At 46.7% G+C, this 15,420-nt stretch overlaps 1 protein-coding gene across 1 annotated transcript in view; it reads left to right on the forward strand.

The window, feature by feature from the left end:
• Positions 1–15,420, forward strand: part of marchf5 (membrane-associated ring finger (C3HC4) 5) — a 41,659-nt gene that overhangs the window by 8,228 nt on the left and 18,011 nt on the right. Inside the window, exon 2 of the mRNA XM_063191766.1 lies at positions 13,504–13,706. Coding sequence (XP_063047836.1) covers positions 13,504–13,706 — 203 coding nt within the window. The remainder of the gene's footprint in view (positions 1–13,503; positions 13,707–15,420) is intronic.

Raw genomic sequence — 15,420 nt, forward strand, 5'->3', positions numbered from 1 at the left:
GCGCACCCATGTGACCCATGTGAGTGAGCCAGTTGCAGGTGCCAGATCCCAAAACCAGTCAGTATCAGTATTTTTAGTATTTTGGGGGGCTTTTACGTTGTGTAAAAATATAAAAGTGGGATCAAAAAAACTCCTGGTTTGAAGCAGACTTTTTCTTCATCAGTGTTTTTTATAACATCTTTCTGATTGGTTTGACGAAAGGGATACTGTCATTTGCTTGCTTGGTAGTTGAATCTTTTTTTCTCTCTCTTTTGTCCCCTGTCTCTCAAGCTCTGGAGAGAGAGTTCAGTGCGTGTCCATCTTGGACTAATTTGGCAGGGCAGCAGCACTGGCATTGCCAAGGGAGAGAACAAGGATACGGGTCAGGTCAGGAGCACAATCACAGCCTCCTGCTCACGCCACCAGCCTGGATACCAACAGCCTGTGCCAACTGATAATTAAACTTATTTTAAGCTTTAGATGAATGCTCTCAGGTGTGTTGTATGCACATGTTCGCCTATCACTTGTTGTCTGTTGTGGCATGTCCATATTAGCAAAACATGAGTCATCCATCATAGGATGCCATAAGTGGATGTCGCTAAAATGGAAAATGTTGGCAACTCCACTAGCCTAGGCTGGGTGTCCAAACAGCAATCAAGCATGCTGCCTCTGGGTCTATCTGCTAACACCCTTTTGCCAGGCAGGCGTGTTGGAGTCTGGCTTCCATAGCATGGGGGTGAGTGTCAGGTTGTGTGGCTCATTTTCCTGAACCAGAGATGCTATCACCTTGACCTTCTGGCCATCTCCCCCATGGCTGAAATGTTAATGGTAACCTAGAGGGTTTGAACCTGGACTTGAAATGGACCAAGGACTCTGGTTGGTTGGTCTGTCTGTCGGTTTCACTGGTTCGATGGTTCTCCTCCCTATCATGTTCTCCACTGCTCTTTCTTCACCTGTCTGCGTGCACTGGAGAATGAGCTGCTTTCTTTCATCTTGTTCCAATCAAAAAAGTAGTGTGTTGTGATCTGTGCTGAACACTGGTGCCCTGACAGGAGGTCTTTGATCGAAAGCTGGGCAAGTAAAAGAAGAAAAAGGATTTGAATGTGCATTTTTCTTTAAATTTTCACTGTCATTTACAGTATACCTCCTTTTAGTCATGAGTGCAGTGCAATCTGTCTAAACGTCTTGCCACTTTCACCAATGCGAATTTGAGGGACGACACATCTCCTTACGACTTTAACCTAAATTCACCCTGCCCCAATGCTGCAAGTCATTGTGAATAACAGCTGTTGAAAGCAAAAGGCTGTGGTATTTGGCCCTTGAGACTTAACAAATTATGGCAAACGATGGGCGTGCTGTGCGTGTCCCCGTCAGTTACAAAATAATAAGACAAGAGGCCTGGAACTTTGGTTGGCCGACGACCAGGAAGCGCTGAAGGTCGTCAGTCGGAGCAGAGGTCAGCCTGCCCTGCCCTGCTCTTCTCTGCCTCTGTGCCTCTTTGCAGTCTTTCTTCTCCGCTTCTTGTCTTCTGTCTTGTCAGTTGCTTCTCTGCAGTGCAATCCTTCACCCTGGCTCTGCTGCACTCTTGCTGGCCTTGCAGAGAGAGGAGAGGAGAGGAGACGGGGCGGCACAGCACAGCGTGTTCTGACAGAGATGAGAGATGGCAGCAGCAGGGTCACCGTTCCACCCCCTGCTGATTACTCGTGTTTTGGGGAGCCACCAGGGAGCCAAACATGATTGCCCCACCTCTGTTCCCCAGTGGCAACCTGCCACTCTTCGCTCTCTCCCCCTATTGCCCTCCCCTTTGCCTGGGCTCCCCCCCGCTTCACGACCTCTGCCTTCCCTTCCCTACCTCCCCTTCCCTTCCCTTCCCTGCTCTGCCTCCACTCCCTTCTCCAGCTGGTTCTCACAGTAATTAAGAGGGGGCTTTTCCCTATTCTACCCTTCTCTACCCCTGCTCCCCACCACCACCACCACCACCACCACCACCACTACTCCCTCTCTTCACTACTACCACCCCAGGCCCTGTGCCTGTGTGTTTGTGCCCTTGATGCTGTACTGTGGTTATGCAACACCCTTGGCTTCAAAACACACACATGCGCAACACCCCCCCCCCACACACACACACACACACCCCTCTCCTCTCCCCTCTATTACCCTCCATAGCTTGGTCCTGCCAGCGCTCACAGGAGGCGTCTATGTGTCAACTCCACTTGCAGTGCTAATCCGACCACCCTGGAGAACCGCAGTGTTGACTTGGACGAGCATCCCAGCATTGTATATGTGATACACACACACACACACTCTGATTTGTGTGTGTGTGTGTGTGTGTGTGTGTGTGTGTGTGTGTGTGTGTGTGTGTGTGTGTGTGTGTGTGTGTGTGTGTGTGTGTGCGTGCGTGTGTGCGTGCGTGCGTGCGTGCGTGCGTGCGTGCGTGCGTGCGTGCGTGCGTGCGTGCGTGCGTGCGTGCGTGCGTGCGTGCGTGCGTGCGTGCGTGCGTGCGTGCGTATTATAGAAGTACTGAGTCTGTGCCGTTCAAGTTTAAAAGTTCGAATTTCAACAGCGAAAGAAAAGCTATGGTCTTCCATTGGCTTGTGGGAATTTCAGCAATGATACAATGACGATGCTGACTCGGTTATTCTCTTTTTGCTCAATCCCTCGAGGTGATGTTGCACCATTGGAAGGCAGAAAAGGCTTACCACCCCCACCCGCCCACCCACCCCCATTCTGTATTACTGCAGTATTCTGTTTCCCAACGATCAGTAGACGTGTATCATCTATAGCCATCTATATGGGCTCCGATTCTCAGTGCGGAGAGGAAGAGGGAGCTACAGTGTCATCTCACCACCATTCAAGACACAGTGTATACATGTAGGCCTTGGGTGAAGGCCTTGTGCTATTGTAGGCTGACATTGTCATATTAGGTAACACATGTTCTGCTGGAGAAGATCCTGGTTATGTTTATGTCACTGTGCGGAGGAACATGAATACGGATGTTGTAGCTGCAGGGCCAAGGAACAGTGGTGCTGTACATTGGCCACCATGGGTGTGGTGGAGGGTGTTCGTTTCTATGTCTGTGTAGTGTAGTATATGTACGCTGTCAGTAATGGCTCTGTCGCAACCAGCTGTGTGTGTATGTTAGTGAGTCTTAGTGTGTGTCTTAGTGTGTGTGGGTGTTAGTGTGCGCACCATCTCTGTTGGTGTGTTTAGTGACGGTGAGGGGCAATAGCAGCGGCAGCAGAGGCAGGCTTGGGTTTCTGCCTGGGCGGATCGGGTGTCGGCCGGTTCGTATCATTGCCTGTCAGGAGCTGTGCCGGGTTACGGCAACAGGAGAAGGCCAATCTGGAACCGCAGTGCCGGCGGCGCTACAGTATGCCAGCCATTGTGACGGCAGATCGGCAGGCGGCTACGGTTCCGGTCAGCTCCGCTACGGTCATCGCTCTACTCTGCTCTGCTCGGTGGTTGCAGTGGAGGAGACGAGACGAGACGAGACGAGAGGAGAGGAGACAAGACGCGACCTGGCTATCTGCCCCATCCACCCATTCCAATCAGCTCGGCACCCACTTGTTTCGTCGCTCACGTTACACACACACTCACACTCACACTCACACACACACACACACACACACACACACACACACTCACACTCACACTCACACACACACACACACACACACACACACATTGAGTCACAAGAGAATGCACGTACACAAACAAACTGCCCCCCACCCCCCAACCCCATCTCACTTTCAGTCGATCATATTCCCTCTAGCCATTGTCTGTCCATCCTCTCAAAGAACTAGCACAGAGTGTCTCCATCAACCCAGTCAGCTGTCCCTTGCTCTGTCATTCATCCATTCATGGCCCACAGCGTTTGTTTGATTATCTTCCCCTCCCCAGCAAGTCTATGAGATGTCCTTGAAGAGAGTGGAATGAAGGTGACGCAGGCAGGCAGGCAACGTAATTGTCTTGGGAACACTTTCGTTCCCTTTGCTGACATTTATAGCAAGCTACAGACACCAAACATCTACTACTGACATTTATAGCAAAACTGTGGCCTTAGTCATTGCTGTTGCACAATGCTCTTGCAGCACTGTAGTGGTACAAACTTGATATGCTGAAGTAGTGTTTCTCCTTGGGGCCTGAGCCTTGAGCATTGACTGGCAGTCTTCTCTTTTTTTAATACTGGCGAGTCATCAGCAGAATGTAAGTTCTGCCCATGCAGGTTTTAGGCCCTAAGGTTGAGTGTTCGTGCGTTTGCGCGTGTGCATGGGTCTGTACTCACTGTATGTGGCCCACGGACCTGATGATTTATTCATGGGCAGGAGATGGAAAATCGCCCAGCAACCAGAGGCCGAGAGAGAGACAGACACACAGAGACAGAGGGCCAAATGAGGGACTGTGTTAAGACCAGCATGACCCTCACCAATGCGATGCCATCTCTCTCACTCTCTGTCTCACACACACACACACACACACACACACACACACACACACACACACACACACACACACACATACACACAAAAACACATGCTCAAGTTTGTACATCCACGACCACACTCTCACACACGCGCCAACATTCGCGCGCACACACACACACACACACACACACACACACACACACACACACACACACACACACACACACACACACACACACACACACACACACACACACACACACACACACACACACACACACACACACACACACACACAATCTCATGCACACACGTACAGATCCTGAGAGAGGGCGCATTGGGGGCTCGAAGGTGGAGGGCCAGAGATTGTGCTCTGCATTATGCATGTTGCCAGAGCCACCGCTGCTTAATTATACATGCTGCATTATGTGACTGGCCTCAACCATGTCCGACACCCAGCCACATCCTCCCACGCGCCAAACGAGCGAACGCACCATGAGAGTATGAGTATGAGTGAGCGATCGACTGCAGACGCTGGCATAACTGTGAGATAGGTGAAGGGAATGGAGGCCACTATGGAGCCCTGCCCACTTTCTCCACAGACTTAAAGCCCCATACACCTCTCCAATGGGCCGATGGTAGCCGTGGAAACTCCATGCTGCTTTGCTTTGCTTTTTGTTCCCATCTGAAAGACAGCATGGCAGCTAACTTAAGCGAGGGACCCTGAACAACGAGGGAACCAATCAGAGAGCAGGGAAGGGTTGAAAGCCTTGACAAATGGAAGCTTGCAGTTTGTTTGAATAGATACAACTGACACGACTGGCTATGTATATGCCAAATGATACATTCGTAAACGCCCAATAAATCGCCATAGGAAATCGTAAACCACACCTTTCCTACGCAACATTGCATAAGTAGCCTCTCACTTGTGTGAGAATCTGGTGTTAACTAGGCAAGGCCAATAGCTGGATGGGTAGTTTATTGCTGATGATGTCCTAAGCAATAAAAGTGTGTTTTTTTGTATGCTGTGCAGGGCACAACATGTCTTGCTTTCAGCATACAGTTTTTAAACTACCATTCAGTCTCTTCTGTGTGTTTGTTCACATGCCATTTTGTAATACAATATTGCATTATTCAGTGTGTCATCCTAGATCTTAGGTAGAAGATAAGGTTTTTTTATCAGGTCGCCTAATATTAGTTGCTTCAGGAATCCGCAGCGCATTTTAGGCGTTGTGTGCTTTTCATTTTCATTTTTTTCCAACCTTACGATGGATAAAAAGAAGTAGAAAAACGAACATCTGGAGGCTGATGGAGATGGGCCTTTTGTAGTGCAACGGGCTCCCAAATTTGGGGAGAAGGCATCAGTTTTGGCTCTGCCATTGCCATTGTCATTGTCTTGTTGCATGCGCAGGTGCCAACAGGTGTTTTCCTTCGAAATCCATTACCCAGACGTCCCACTGTTTTAATCTCTGCATAATTTCCATATCAATAGCCCTCGCTCGCCGACAGGCCAACTGACAAATGCCACCGTTTGTGTGTGTGTCTCTCTCTCCCTGTGACCACCAGTGGCATGAAAACCCCAAAACAAATCACTTGGAACCGATTTCTATTTCCTCCCGTTGGCCCCCGCTGCACCACATCTCTGTGTGAGACTGATTAATCTCAGCGTTGTATGCAAAAATGTAAAAACCCGTGGCTTCGGTTGTTTAAAATGCCAACTCTGCAAGGTTGCCAGTAATCGCGTTGTCTGGAATGCAAATGTGATCCATCCGCTGTACACACTGGCAGAAGAACAGGCCAGGTGAGTCTGGCTTTTGGAAGCGATTCACCAAATAAGAGCCCGCATGAGGGCATTTGCATGTGTGTTTGGGTTTTTGTACAGACAACTGTGTCTTCTGATACGCGTGCAGCGCGTGCACACACACACACACACACACACACACACACACACACACACACACACACCCACACACACACACACACACACACACACACACACACACACACACACACACACACACACACTTTTTTGCAGACACATTCGTCCCACCTCCTTGAGGGAGACTGGCCTAGAAACCCCGTGAAGCATTGTTAGATCCTTGCCTCCTCGGACCTAAGAATAACTCATTCAGCCGGCCGTGACAGCTGAAAAATGGGGGGCAGATGTGGGCCCCTCAGACCCTTACACACACACACACACACACACACATTCACACACACACACACCTCTACACATGATCTGTCTTTTGCTCTCTTTCTCTCTCGCTCTATCTATATCTGGCTCTCTCCATATCTTGATCTTGATCTTGCTCGCTCGCTCTCTCTCTCTCTCTCTCTCTCTCTCTCTCTCTCTCTCTCTCTCTCTCTCTCTCTCTCTCTCTCTCTCTATCTCTCTCTCTCTCTGCTGCTCACTTCCCTGTCTCCCTCTGGCTCAGGAGGCCTGCAATGACTTGCTCCTCTGTCTGTCTTGCTCAGTGTTGCATGTATTGCAAAAGGTACTTGAGCAAGTGCAACCCATCCCCACCAACCGTCATCTCTCCATCTCTTTTTTTGTTTTGTTTTAAATATATTTTTTGGGCATTTATGCCTTTGTTCAAATGGGACGGTATGAGAGGCGACAGGAAAGTAGCGCAAGAGTAAGAAGGGAAAGCATCAGGAAATGACCTCAGGCTGGACTCGAACCCGGGCGTAATGGTACGGTGCTACAGTCCGCTGAGCCACGATGCCCTCACGACCCCCATGTCAAAGTTCAAAGTCAAGTCCAAGTGTACTTTATTGTCAAAAATCCATGTAACAGGGTTAACACAGAAGATTGAAATTGCGTTTCACCAGCCTCCAATGTGCTAAGACTAACATAATAAGACATTGACAAACACACAAACACACATGCACGCACGCACGCACGCACAAACACACAGATGCAAAAGACTAACATACTGATGCAATGCACACATTTTTCGCTGACACATTTGCACACACACACACACACACACACACACACACACACACACACACACACACACACACACACACACACACACACACACGCGCAGTAAACAAAGCCTAACTACTACTACTGATACAGATAAATACAATTAAATACACACATATACACACACACACACACACACACACACACACACACGCTCGCATACAGCATTTGCAATCCTCAGACGAGGGCCAAAGCCTAGTCTTCATCCCCGGCCTCAGTCTGCTGTGGTCGTGTGGGGACGTGAGGCGTCAGCACTGCCTGCAGTCTCCTGAGGTCCGTTCGCCTACACCCTGCAGTATCTCTGGGCGTTGGTTAAAAAACAAATTGAAATCTGATGGATTGACTTAGCCCTGTCTCTGTCTCCTACTCGCTGTAGCATAGCTGAAGCACTGAACCTTGGGATTCCTGTCTGTATGGCACCCAAGTTGTTTAATTTGTCTGCTCTACATGCCTTTTTCTGTAGGGAACTTTTTGTTTCTTAATTTAATTTACAGCTTATTTGAAAGTCTCTGTAAACAGTTTAACTGCTTCGAGTCTTGTGGAGCTGACAGCATTATTTTGTCAAAGGTCCTTGATCGTGGTGCACAGTCCCAGCACGGAAAGAAAGGACGGGCTCGATCGCTCCCTCATCGAAGCCAGGGGGAAAAAATACCTCCAACATAAAACTGACTCATGTTCGCTTGATTTAGGAGCGAAGAGGGCTCGGCTTTTGGACCTGCAGAGAAGAGTGGTCCATCCATCAGACACACACACTCAATCACGCACACGCACCCACACACACACACACACAGACACACACACACACAAAAGCACACTCAGATGTGCAGTGCAACAAGCCGGACCCGTTCCATCACGGCACCTGAGATTGAGAGGCTGAGCTAGCTGAACGCACTGCCACTTCCTCTTCTTCTTCTCATGCTCAGGTGTGGTAGAGTGGAAGAGGCATGGCAAGTCACCCTCTGATGGATAGCCAGACTACCAAACTCACATGACCTTGTGGAGCCTTCACAGACAGGAGAGGAAAAAAAACAAGAGATGAGTCCAGTGGAGTGGTGATAAGAGGACAGGGGAGAATGAAAGGCAATTAAGCCTGGTGGGTGAGAGACGATGCCCCAAAGTGGGGGGTGGGGTGGGAGTGAGGAAGAGGGGGAGAGAAATGGGATGCAGCTGACAGCAGAAGTGAAGGACATGGCTGTTGAGGAGGTTTGGATAAATTGAAAAGATAAGGACGCACAACAGGGGTGTTTGTTGGAGAGACGTGTGTATCTTGTAGACTAGACTAGAGGAGATGGATGGAGGAGCTCAGCAGCTGTTGTATCAGAGGTTCCCAAACTGGAGGTCGGGAGGTACTGCAGGGGAGGGCGCGGAGAGAAGGGCCTTACAGCAAACCTACAATATGCTGTCATATAAACATTCCATAAATCGTAAGTCAAAATATTCACTTGTATGGATACCAGTATGTGTGATATTCACATAAAAATGTATCAATTTATCAACAAAAAAGTATGTGCCATTCAGGAGGTGGAAGGTCGCGAAAATAGAAATGGTTTGTGAACCATTGCGTTAAGCTTATAGTATAGGGGTGGGAGACGTGACGCCTTGTTTTTTCGTAACATTGGTTAAAAACCTACAAAACTGTTATTTTTCCTTTAAAAAACAAATGTCAATGAAAGAAGATGTGGTACAGTATGTTTCATATTAGTCTTAGATGAGAAGAAACATTTATGTTAAGATTTATGTAAAGCTTTATATGCCAAATATCCTGCGGTGTGACTGTAACATTAATGAAACCTGGAATATAATATATATATAAATTAACCAACAACATTTTGAAGAATGTATGAAGCATTTGGCATGATTGCATAAATATTAACTTTATATTAAGATATGTGAATGTGGAAAAAACTCAAGACAGTAATATTAACTACAAGTTCAATTTCGTAAAACAAATTGCGTCCTGTGGGGTGACATGTATGTCAATGTTTGTGAATGGGCAGCTGCAAGGCCAACTACAAGGGTCTTAAAGAGTGGCTCCTAACCAGTCAGTACCTCAGTTATTGGAGAGTGCTGTGGAAGTTTAAGGTGACTCTTAACCTCTTAATCTTCATATTGCAATCTTTCTGTCACGCAATGCTTAGGTTCATTTTATGGTGTCCTGTGGTGTGACTGCTCTTATAGGAGGAAAAAACGTTTTTTTTATTAATGAAAACACATATTAAGATTAAACACAATATTATTATCAAGTTAGCATGAGCTCAGATGTCAGTCATGTATACAAAAGGCTTAAAATGGTCATAATGCAGTGAATTCCCTGTGGTGTGACTCCATTTTCCTGCGGTGTGACATGCCTATGCAATTTTCCCAAAAATAAGGTGAAATTCCACAGACCACTAAGTGATTTATTTTTTTCTATTTTTTTCCAATTTTTATCCATCATTTTTTTCAGGAATTTGAAAAACTTTTTTTTTTTTTTTGCGTTACACCCTTCGTCAACGCTGGCTGTTGAGTTGGAAGGGGAAGAAACGGATACTGCAGCAGCACACATCATGCAGTCTCACCACTCACTGTGCTGTACTCTGCTCTGTAGGACAGGAAACAAGCTATTGGATTGGTTCCCTTGCAGACATTGATGGAGCACTCGTGTAATTACCAGGCCACAGCCTTGGGAAATAGCCAAAGGTGGTCAAGCCATAATTGGCAATGGAAGGTTTTTTTGTTGTTGTTTAACTCGGGAGAAGAGGAGAGTTAATTGAAAAAACATCTTGTTAAAGATGAAAAAAAATGTGAGGGGAAGGTTGGGGAAATTATCACATAACGGCCGCAGTGAACTGGTTAGCTTTTGTGTTGTAAATGATTTTGTCACTTTGGGAGTGAAACATTTGCTAACCTGTTTTTTATTCATATGCCAACTCCACATTTAGCCCAGTGAGCCTGAGACGCAGACATTACATGAGATGGGCGGTAATGAGACGCTCATTGTCTGGAAAAAGTTTGATCAACAATGGGCTGCATACACTGCTGGCAAGTCTAGATGGCTTCCTCAGAATTACGGGAAATGCTCCTCCATGGGGAGGGTGGTTGGTGTTGGACATGTTAAATGCAGATATGATATGAGGTATGCTGTTTGTACACTACATATACTCTAGTGCTAGTGCTATGACTGACTTTACAGTGTGTCAGGCCCCTTTGACTTTGATCATGATTGCGTAAAGTATCTACAGTGGCCAATGTGCTTACTCATCAGCTTATATTGCTGCCATATTTTTTAGCGTAGTCTCTAATAGGCCTCTTCTGACTACCAAGGCAATCGCTCCCCTCCCCTCCCCTCACTTCATTCCCCCGACACCACATCACCCCACCGTACCCCACCCCACCCCCGTTTCTTTAGAAAGGGGTTCTTTTTATAGACATGAGAAGAGATGCCCAGCTTTTATCATTTCTATCTCTCCAAAGTTAGTAGCTTCTGCTGACTGCCTACTTTTAAAAGAGCACTTCTAGTTGGACCCAACTCCTTGTTTGCCCACATTCTCTACCTCTCCCTCTCTCCCTCTCTCCCTCTCTCCCTCTCTCGCGCTCTCTCTTTCTCTCTCTCTCTCTTTCTCTTTCTCTCTCTCTCTCTCTCTCTCTCTCTCTCTCTCTCTCTCTCTCTCTCTCTCTCGCTCACTTTCTTATTTCTGTGAAGTTCTTGCCCAGATTGGCTGGACAACGCTGCCACACAAGCTCTTAAGGCAGTCTTTGGTCTTTGAAGGCCAAGCTCTGTATGTCTTTCTGATGATATTCTCTGTTTCAAAGCTGCGCTTTGGTATGCCTCGTGACCGCAGATTAAGCGATAAGGCAACATGCAGTCTGTAACATGATGAAATGTTTCTGAAGAAGGCTGTTGTAACATCAAAGCTGGCCTGTGTTGTAAGGATGACCACTTTCATGGGTTTTAATAGCCACGATCTTGTCCGTCAGTGACCACTCTCTCCCTGATCATTTAAAACCCAGATCCATTCCTCTAGCCTTTTCTGATGCTCGCCAGACAACGGATATGGCTGATGTCATCACAAAAATATTCGTAGACGCTAGATATCCTCACCGTTTAATTTAGCAATGTTTTGGCCTAGCCGTGGCTTTAACGTCTGGGCACTGTACTGCTATTATGCGGGCGACCCGAGTTCGATTCCCAGCCCGGGTCTCCCATCTCGTTTCCTGTCATCTCGTTTCCTGTCCTCTATATATATTTTTTAAATGTAAGAAAGTTACACAGCTGATGCTGTGCAAACTCGTCGCTATCAGGAAATGGAGATGTCTTGGAGAAGACAGTGTTTCGCAAGACCCTGTTACTGTACATAATAGAGAACATGTCTAAAGATCAAAAACTCACACAAACATACAGCAAAAGGTGGTGTTTTTGATCTTGGACACTTAAAATGTATTTGCAAGGTGTTGATTAGATGTTACGTCTACACAAATCTGAGACATTACAATGTGTGAAATGACTGTAGTGTATGTACAAGCGGATTCCAAAAAAGTTGGGACACTTGGTATTTTGTGAATAAAATCAAAATGCTGGTATTTTCAAAACATTCAATCCATGCATAAGATGCACAATGGCACAAGGTCAACATAGGAACATTTAAAATGAGGCAAAAGCGTTGTATTGAGGGAAATATGTGCTAATTTAAAATTTGACCCATGCAACAAATCTCAAAAAAGTTGGGACAGGGCCAAAAAATGTTGTAATAGTTGGATAATTCTAAAAATAACACAAGGAGGAATATTTTGAAAGGAACTATATTGACTGCCAACATGAATGCACAAATAAAATACCACCACAGAGAGCTTGTGGCACTTAGTAGCGAAGATTTTGAGGGACTAATTACTGATCTATTACACAGAAAGATTGAGTTATCAAAATTGCAGGCATATAAGGCCTATTTCTGTAATGTAGAGTTCTGTAAAATCATTGCACGAGTTATGAGATCATGACATACCCATCGTCAATAAGCAAACAATGACACTCCAACAATGACAGCTGTTGAAAAAATGACCATAAACACAACACTTGATTAAGGCACATGATGCAGACATTAAACAGTGTTGCAAGTGGCAAAGCTCATTCTAGATGGACATAGGAGACATGTTAAACTGTCCTCTGATTACAGAATGGAAAGCCTCCAGGTTATGAAGAAAATGAATACTTCAGCTTGATTTAGTGGTCAGTCTGAAAGACAGTATATATGATGGTAAAGGGGTGCAGAGATGCCTTGGTTATGGTCTTCTTACTCATGTAGAGCATTACAATGAGGGCTGAATGATATATTCAGACTTTAAACAGCATACTTAGCTACCAAGGCATTATATTTTGGAGCACAACCTTTAGATATTGCCCCACAATGATGGCAAATTTCAATCTCTATGTTCCAACAGTGTGGTTCCATCATAAGAGTAAACAGGTGACAAAATTATTTTCTTGCAGTCAGGATATGCCACATATTAAGCATAACAAGAAGGTAAACAAGTCGAAGAACACACCTATCAGTTGAGCTGCTGAAATCATGTCTCGCATATCAAAATACCTATCTTTTAAATAAAATCATGCCATCAGTCAAAGTATTTAAATATTAAGTCTCCTCCCTTGTGTTGTGTTTAGTCTTATCCAACATAAAAAGCATTTTATTGGCCCTGTCCCAACTTTTTTGGTATTTGTCACATAATTACCCCAAACAATCATTCTACTTGGCTTTAACAACTGATATGTTGTCTATACACAATGCTCTACCTTATTGACATATTTAATGTTTTGAAAATGCCAGCATTTTGATTTTATTCACAAAATACCAAGTGTCCCAACTTTTTTGGAATCCGCTTTGTAGTGTCACTGTGTTGATGTTTGTGCCTCGTGTCTGATTTCAAGTCTGTGCCTCACGTCCCTGTGTGTCTGTGTTCAAGACGAAAAACACGGCTAAACATATTGTAAAATAATGGAATATGCAAGCTGGTGTGTGTTTCTGCTGCACAAAACACGGACGATGTGTGGAATGAATGTATTGAATGAGTGACTGTGTTGATGCTTGTTATGCTTAATGCCTGACGTGTTCCTGTGTCTCTGTCTGTGTGCAGGAGTTGCTGGGTGTGCTTCGCCACAGACGAGGACGACCGCACGGCAGAGTGGGTTCGGCCGTGTCGCTGCCGCGGCTCCACCAAGTGGGTGCACCAGGCCTGCCTGCAGCGCTGGGTGGACGAGAAGCAGCGCGGCAACTCCACGGCACGGGTAGCCTGCCCGCAGTGCAACGCAGAGTACCTCATCGTTTTCCCTAAACTCGGTATGCATGCCCTTTCATGAGTCATTGCACCCATTGGCCTATCCAAGTTATTCATTTGGACGTGGTGGTGTGTGGGGAGGGGGAGGGTCATCCTGCTTGATTGAGCTCCTTGCCACATTGAGTACTTTTGGGCAGCGGTATGCATGCCCTGTCATAAGTCATGGCACATATTGGCCCATCCAAGATATTCATTTGAACGTTGCACTTGCAATGGGTCGTTTCAGCTCTGTGGGGGGGGGGGNGGGGGGGGGGGGGGGGGGGGGGGGGGGGGGGGGGGGGGGGGGGGGGGGGGGGGGGGGGGGGGGGGGGGGGGGGGGGGGGGGGGGGTGTTGGTTTGTAGGTTTGGTTTGTAGGCTGCAGTTGCAGGATGAGTATAAACCAGGCTTCATTCTGCTTGATTGAGCTCCATGCCACATCGAGGACTTTTGGGCTTATAGTTTTGATGTCGCTTTGAAATAGATTATATAGAACATGTGTATCCACACAGAGCCTGCATATCCATACTATGCAGAAATAGCTTTTATGGTCTTGGTGTAATTTGGGCTTCGCTCAGGATGGGTACTGCTCTTGAGGCCAACCCAAAATGGCAAATAGTTAATACCAGATAAGTTGTTATTTTTAGAGATGTACCGTAATGTCAGGCCAGGAAGACACAAGTCACTATTTATGCCAGATGGATACAGTAATAATGCAAAGTACTGTCTTTTCACTGAGTGTTGGTAAAATAAATCCAGAAGCTATTTAAACACAGCGCTGTTTCACTTACAAAGGTTTGTCATTACTGTCTTATTAATTAGAAAATGCAGTATGTTTGACACATTCAAGATCCTCCCATGTAGAAGAGGTGTCGTGTGTTGTTGACTGAGAAGTGTTCAGAATGGGGAAGCGTTGATTAGCAGAATTACTGTGCAGCATCATGTCAGGGTGCCCTTGAGCCTTTGTTTCGCATCTCTCTCTCTCTCTCTCTCTCTCTCTCTCTCTCTCTCTCTCTCTCTCTCTCTCTCCCTCTCCCTCTCTCTCTCCCTGCCACCCACTTCACAGGGCTTCCATGACGTCATAGTGACACAGGCATATCACCCTATCCTGTCCCTTCCTGTGTGCCCTGCCGCATGCTTAGTCACTGTCACTGGAAGATGAATGTCTATTTTTCCCCTTGCTTTGTTGGAGCACGGTATTAGCACCTGGATCTACTAGGCTTCACTGCCGCTGTCTGTTCTGTCTGTGAGCGGAAGGCATTCTGTGTCCTGATGAGACCGTCTGCGTCCCTTCCTTTGCGTGGGACACACACACACACACACACACACACACACACACACACACACACACACACACACACACACACACACACACACACACACACACACAAAATGCCCCCCCACACACACGCACATACATACACACACGCACATACATACACACAGGGGTGCCGACAGGGGGGGACAAAGGGCACAGTTGTCCCTGGCCCTGGGAGAGTGGGGGCCCAGAATTAGGTCCTCATTACATTGTATGTATTGGGCTGGGGGGCCCTTTCAGACAACTTTGTCCTGGGCCCAGCCAAAGCTGTCAGCGGCCACACACACACACACACACACACACACACACACACACACACACACACAAAATGACGCACACACACTGACACACACACACTGACACACACACAAAATGACACACACACACACACACACACACACACACACACACACACACACAC

Source organism: Engraulis encrasicolus, chromosome 24 (assembly GCF_034702125.1).
Source record: "Engraulis encrasicolus isolate BLACKSEA-1 chromosome 24, IST_EnEncr_1.0, whole genome shotgun sequence".
NCBI classification, from domain to species: domain Eukaryota; kingdom Metazoa; phylum Chordata; class Actinopteri; order Clupeiformes; family Engraulidae; genus Engraulis; species Engraulis encrasicolus.